General features: G+C 40.3%; 1 protein-coding gene across 1 annotated transcript; it reads left to right on the top strand.

Moving 5' to 3' along the window:
* The first annotated feature begins 1,534 nt into the window (after window positions 1-1,534).
* Window positions 1,535-3,455, top strand: LOC141629013 (uncharacterized). The gene is made up of 6 exons (XM_074442087.1): window positions 1,535-1,944; window positions 2,173-2,328; window positions 2,420-2,527; window positions 2,653-2,725; window positions 2,832-2,931; window positions 3,138-3,455. Exons 1-5 carry the CDS (start codon window positions 1,535-1,537, stop codon window positions 2,889-2,891), a joined length of 807 nt encoding a protein of 268 aa, XP_074298188.1. The 3' UTR covers window positions 2,892-2,931; window positions 3,138-3,455.
* The last annotated feature ends 3,529 nt before the right edge of the window (window positions 3,456-6,984 follow it).

Genomic DNA, 6,984 nt, shown 5'->3' with positions numbered 1-6,984 from the left:
CAAAATTGCAAATACCACGTGGACAAACTTTAAGTCAAAATTGACTGCAGTGTATGTTTATCGAAAACCCCCTAAAGGTCGAAAGTTGCCTGTTGAGACTGATCCGGTAAAGAAGTATCCTTACATCAAATCTGAAGTATGGAAGGAGTTTAAAGAGTCTCGACTGTCAGAAGAATTTAAAGTAAGTACTTAGATTCAGATTCGTTTATATTTTAGTATCATGCTGGTAGTAATAAATAAGTTCGTATTCTGCTAATAAGTCGTTCTCTTTTATTTTTGCAGGCTATAAGTAAGGTTGCTGCAGAGAGGCAGAGTAAGAACAAGTACCCTCACAGAATGTCTCGTGGAGGATATCGAAAAGCCAAGCAGAAATTGGAAGAAAAATTGAAAGCAAAATTGAAGATCAAAGAACAAGAAAAAGAGAAAGGAACGGGGATAGACGACTCAGCAGAAGAAAGTAGTCAAACCCCAACTATCATAAAACGAGGTGACTTATGGATAGAGGGAAGAGTAGGCAATGACGGAGCATGTATAAATTCGAGACCGAAAAAATAGTTGAAGAGCTGGTGAGTACTCCATTTCTTTATCACTACTCAAGAAAAATCATATATAATACTCCATGCCATGTGCTACAATTTAATGAAAATAATTGCAAACAAGAAGTGTTGAAGGAAAAGGTCAAGAAAGGAGAATTTGTACCTAGCGGAAAAGTTGATGAATTGACAAAAGCGCTTGGAACTGCTGAGCATTATGGTCGTGTTAGAGGTGTTGGGGGTCGAGTCGGGCATAAGCGAAAGACTTTGGCGGATGCAAACGAACTCGAGATGAGAGTACTACTTGTCATTTCACCGAGTTTTTAGAGAAGCTTACAAAGCGAGATCACGAACAAGTGAGGTCGAGGGTTTATAAAGACTTTGAAAAAATGATGGGGGAGAAACAGACAAATGGGAATGTTAGTTATTCCGTTCACAATGAGAAAGACGCAACTGAGGTCGAGATGAATTGCAACAGTGGGAATGTTAGTGATCATATTTCTGATCCATTTGATGCCATACCTGAGAAGGTAATTAAATCTAGCAACAATTGACTATGTTAGTGATCATATATATATTTACGAATTGATAATAAACATTTTACTTATCTTGCTTTGGTTGCTTGCTTGTCCACGCTCCGCAGGATTTAAATGTGAGCTAGCTGTGCAAGATACTGATGACTTCACTAAGGTGGCACTTGGACGAGTATTCAAGACCACAAGTCAGGCATCAGTTTGTCACGGTAAAAAAATTGGAGCAGAAACGTTCAGGGTATGCATTTACGTTCTCATGGAAGGTAAGGATGACACACCATTACCTATACCAACTGAGGAATTTGCTACTGTTGGTGATGCCCTTGGTTCCTTTGTACTTTGGCCGAAAAATGGAATCACTTTACGCTACGTAAAGGTATGAAAGCCATACAGTTAACCATCTTTTTTTAGTTCTTGCCACTGAAAGCAAGCTCTAATAATTATAGGTGTAATTCTTTTTTCCCAAGAATGTCAGAAAAACCTGGAATCAGAGAGAGGGGAGAAGACAGGGGAGAAGATGGGGGAAAAGACTGGGGAAAGATTACGGAAAAGACTGCGACGACACCTAAACCCAAAAGACGGAAGACATCTGGAACTTCTAATTCCCAGAAAGTAGAAAGTGGTAAAAGTAAGATAAGTGGTGGTGGATCAGTGACAAGATCAAACAACCAGTTGAAAGCGCTTTTGGACCAAAATTACGATTGTAGACGATTAGTGGCAAGGGTAGTTAGTGTGATGCGCGATAATCAAGTGACCGATGTTAATTTGATCGAGAATGTCCTAGGATCCAAGAAAAGGTTGCGCCTCGCCAAGGAAGACATAGCTTCATTGTTGAACATGAATAAGATCTCCCTTGGAGTCATTGACACTTTTCTTGGGTATGTATACTACAATTATTGCCTCTCATTATTTAGTTTTGCATTGGTTATTCAATCAGCAACATCTACTGTATTGGTTATTCAAACTGCAACATCTACTGCCACCACGTCGAGTAGGTTTGCGAAGCTACTCGTTACGCTCGTTCCTTTAACTTTTAATCTGCTTCCATGGAAAAGGTTGATTATTTACCGTAAATGTTGGTTATACTTATACGTATATTGTTATAGGTACTTGGATAGCATCTGTGACCAGCAAATGTACGGGTTCTTATGTCCAGAAATTATTTCACAAATAGGCGATGCCTCAGATAAAGCAGTAACCATACTTTCTAAAAGGATGAAAGACTTGAAAAGGAAATTTTACATCGCTCCATATTACGATGAGTAAGTGCTGATCAACCTTGCCTTTTAAATAAACAAAACTGTCACCATTTATTATTGATTATCATGTAAATAAGTTACAAATTATTTACAGTGATCATTGGATGCTCGTTGTGACTGACGTTGCTGATCATAATCAAGTGCGTTGGTTCGACTCACTAGGAAAGTCAGTGCCGTCAAAGTTGAGATCTTTAATTAATGCGTAAGTTCATCTTAATAGTTCATTTATTGATATGCACATAAATAAATGTTCAACTGATTAGAACATTAAAAATGGCAACTATTATTGGCTGACAATCATTTATTTGAAACCATGTTTATATTTAGATCGGTAAGAGTATACGGCTACAATGGTGGGGAAAGAATGCGTTCTCAAGCACCGCAATGGCTGCAACATAATGTAAGTTGTTGCTTATTATGACGACAAATTCAATGTCTGATCATCAATCACTTTTAATTGACAAAGTCATGTTATTGGTTTAATTCTTGTCGAGTTGTTGTTTTAGTGTGCTCGTCAACAAGGTGTTGTAGAATGCGGGTACTACGTCATGAGGTACATGCTTTGAAATCGTCACGCGTTCTAATCCAACAAAAGCTATCAATGAGGTCAGTTTCGACATTATAGCAAAACTCGGTATTTTTTTCAAGTAATTATCCTACTTTGACTGCTTGCCTATACGCATTGTGGGCGAACTGCTTTGCCAATTCAATAAGCTAGCTGCTGCACCCTCTTCCTTTAATTATTAGCTTATATGAAGCTGCCCTTGTGAGGCCATGTCTGACTGCCCCATTGTCATTAATATGCATTACAGGTTTTTCAAGACACCACGCCATATTCACAAGAAGAATTAGATGAGGTTCGGGACTTGTGGGCGAACTATTTTCTCAATATCTAGCCGTAGATAGCTAGCTAGCGTAGTAATGTATTAGGTAGTTGCATTTTGAAAAACTGATTACATGATCTGCAAGACCATATGTTATGTTGGCTGGGATTTGTTATGCCCTTTGTTGTTGTTCGTTAGTTGTTGAATTCGGATGACGGAGACGGTTGCGTTGTATGTTGATTGGGATCGGTTTTTATTAATTGAAATCGATCATTTTGGTTGAATGGCAGTTGGCATGTTTTGTATTAATGTTTTGGCATTCAAATTGGTGTAATGCAATATGAATTGGCCTGCTGTTTTCAAATTTTAAAAAAAAAAAAACAATATAAAGGACAGCGGATTTATAAAAGTTCGATGTAATTCTAGCTTCAAAGGACATGGGCTTTCTATAAAAATCTGATGTACATTACACATATGGACATCGAATTAATGTTAAAATCTGATGTTTATTACTCATATGGACATCGGATATATTTAAAAATCCGATGTGCATATATTAATGGACATCGGTTTAAAGTCCCATGTCCATTACACCCCATATGGACGGGACTGAACTCTACATCGGCCTATAATCCGATGTCCATGTGTCTAGAAGTCTGATGTCCTTCATGATTTCTGTAGTAGTGTGAGCTGGGATTTTTGATTTGTTAAAGAATAAAGATGCTCCTTGCAAATTGAATGTTGCCTTTGGAAACCCTAGAAAATTGGGGCTTTTTGATTTTGTGGGGTAAAAGAGTGATTTGGATTTGCTTGGGAGTCATAAGGAGGTGGGTTTTATAATACAAGTGGAAGGAAGGGTGATGTGTCACTAAATGTGTGGTGGGATGTAATTTAATTAAGAAAAGACGGGTCAAATCACCACGGAAAGACGGGCGGATTCGAGCAGAAAACGCTCGGATTCAAGTTCCACGGGACGGGCGGATTCTGGGTAAGACGCCCGGATTCTGTCACAGCTAATTTTCCAAAAATATGACGCCACAAGGACGAGCGTCCCGAGCATAAGACGCTCGGATTCTTCAATGGCGGGACGGGCGTCTTCTGCTGAAGACGGGCGGATTCCTTTCCAGGGATTTTTCTTGAAATGCACAGGTAGAAAGACGGGCGACTTTCTGCAAAGCCGGCCGGATTCTTCAGGATGAGCGTCTTCCCTTCTGAGACGCTCGGATTCTTCTTCAGTCCCCAAAATCTTCAAATTCTCAGCTTAGCAGGACGGACGAATTCTTCCCATGCCGCCCGGATTCTAGCAAGACGGTCGGATTCCAGGGAACACGCACGTGTTCAAGCTGAGAATTCTTCCTTTGGCTTCCTTTCCTCTCGTAGATGCTTCCCCACACTTGAAAATTGGTTCCTTCCTTCATTCAAAATTCGTTAGTGACCCTTCCTCACTTACTCTCATGAAAAGAGCTTATGTTTATTATTAAAGAAATGCAATAAAATTATAAATACAAGTTAGAGGGTTAGTATATTTACAAGTGGTGGTTTAGGGAGGACTCCACCAAACTCTCCCTTTGATGGTTCTTTCAAGGCTGAGAAGGCCCGAGGTAGGTGACCTCGACCTCTCCAATAAACGCTCCTTCATAGTATGGCTTCAACCTTTGGCCATTGACCTTGAACTTGCTTCCATCTTCCGCTTTTAGTTCAAAATATCCATACTTTCCAACTTCGGTTATCACATAGGGACCCATCCATCTAGAGTTCAACTTTCCCGGAAAAAGTCGGTAGCGGGAATTGAATAGAAGGACTTTGTCCCCTTTGTGCAAGACTTTTCGTCTAATCCTTTTGTCATGGAGCAATTTCGTCTTTTCTTTGTAGATCTTGGCATTCTCATAGGATTGTAGTCGGAATTCCTCCAACTCTTGAATTTGAATCATCCTCTTTTGAACACTTAACTTGAGATCGAGATTAAGAGCTCGGATTACCCAAAAAGCTTTGTACTCCAATTCGATTGGCAAATGACATGCTTTTCCATAGACAAGCTTGTAAGGGGAGGCTCCTATGGGAGTCTTATAGGCCGTCCTATAAGCCCAAAGAGCATCATCAAGCTTTGTGCTCCAATCTTTTCGGGTCTTGTTCACAACTTTCTCAAGGATTTGTTTGATCTCTCTATTTGAAACTTCAACTTGACCGCTTGTTTGAGGATGATACCCCAAGCCGGTTCTATGTTGGACACCATACTTGGTCAAAAGAGATGCAAGTTTCTTTTCATGAAAATGCGTTCCTCTATCACTTATGATTGCTCTAGGAACTCCAAATCTTGGGAAGATTATCTTCTTGAAGAGCTTGGTGACCGTTTTTGCATCATCATTTGGAGTGGCAATTGCCTCTACCCATTTTGAGACATAGTCTACGGCCACAAGGATGTACTTATTTCCATTGGATGTCACAAAGGGCCCTTGGTAGTCGATTCCCCAAACATAGAAGATCTCTACCTCTAGAATGCCCCTTTGTGGCATTTCGTTCCTCCAAGAGATATTCCCCGTTCTTTGACAAGCATCACAATGAATGATGTATTCTCTTGTGTCTTGAAACATTGTGGGCCAATAGAAGCCCGATTGAAGAATTTTTGCAATGGTCCTCCTTGCTCCATGGTTCCCACCGTAGGGTGATGAGTGACATCCTTCCAAGATTCCTTGGACTTCCCATTGAGGGATGCATCTCCGGTAGAGCCCATCACTACACTCCTTGTAAAGGTTTGGGTCATCCCAAAAGTACCTCTTCACTTCGAATAGGAATCTCTTCCTTTGGTTGTGGTTCAAATTTGGAGGGAGTACTCTTCCAACAATATAGTTAGCATAATCGGCAAACCATGGGGTGATGTGCCTTTCAAGTTGTGTTTGAATGGCCATCAAAATATCGTCGGGAAATGAGTCATTGATCGGGGTTTCTCCATTTTCATCATGAAACCGGATCCTTGACAAGTGATCCGCCACTACATTCTCGGCTCCTTTCTTGTCTCTTATTTCCAAGTCAAATTCTTGAAGAAGCAAAATCCATCTTAACAACCTTGGTTTTGCCTCTTTCTTTATCAAGAGATGTCGGAGAGCACGGTGATCCGAAAAGACAATCACTTTGGATCCAAGCAAGTAGGAACGGAATTTGTCCAAAGCATAAACAATGGCAAGAAGCTCTTTCTCGATGGTATCATAGTTCACTTGGGAGGGATCAAGAGTCTTGCTTATATAATAGATGGCATGAAGAGCTCTTCCTACCCGTTGGCCAAGAACCGCTCCAACGGCGTAGTTACTAGCATCACACATAATCTCGAATGGTAGTTCCCAATTTGGAGGTTGAATGATCGGTGCCGAGATTAGTGCTTCCTTGATTCTATTAAAGGCTTCAACACACTCATCAGTGAAAAGGAATTGGGCATCTTTGAGCAAAAGTTGAGTGAGGGGTTTTGCTATTTTTGAAAAATCCTTTATGAAACGGCGATAAAAACCCGCGTGACCGAGAAAACTTCTCACCCCTCTAACATTCACGGGAGGTGGGAGTTTCTCTATCACCTCAACTTTAGCTTTATCGACCTCGATGCCCTTTTCCGAGATTAAATGACCCAAAACAATTCCTTCATTGACCATGAAGTGACACTTTTCCCAATTTAAAACAAGACTAACAGCTTCACATTTTTGCAATATAAGAGAAAGATTATGCAAGCATGAGTCAAAGTCCTTTCCATAAACGCTAAAATCATCCATAAAAACTTCCATTATGGTCTCTAGGTAATCGGAGAAGACACTCATCATGTATCTTTGGAAAGTGGCGGGGGCATTACATA

This window comes from Silene latifolia, chromosome Y (assembly GCF_048544455.1).
Source record: "Silene latifolia isolate original U9 population chromosome Y, ASM4854445v1, whole genome shotgun sequence".
In the NCBI taxonomy this organism is placed as follows: Eukaryota; Viridiplantae; Streptophyta; class Magnoliopsida; order Caryophyllales; family Caryophyllaceae; genus Silene; species Silene latifolia.
This window is presented reverse-complemented; position numbering and strand designations above follow the sequence as displayed.

What these genes read in the sequence shown, in the direction of transcription:
- LOC141629013 (XM_074442087.1), top strand. Translation starts at nt 1,535, where the DNA reads ATGTCAGAAAAACCTGGAATCAGAGAGAGGGGAGAAGACAGGGGAGAA. An exon ending in GTCATTGACACTTTTCTTGG is followed by an intron (nt 1,945 to 2,172) that starts GTATGTATACTA and finishes ATATTGTTATAG; the next exon opens with GTACTTGGATAGCATCTGTG. An exon ending in TTGAGATCTTTAATTAATGC is followed by an intron (nt 2,528 to 2,652) that starts GTAAGTTCATCT and finishes GTTTATATTTAG; the next exon opens with ATCGGTAAGAGTATACGGCT.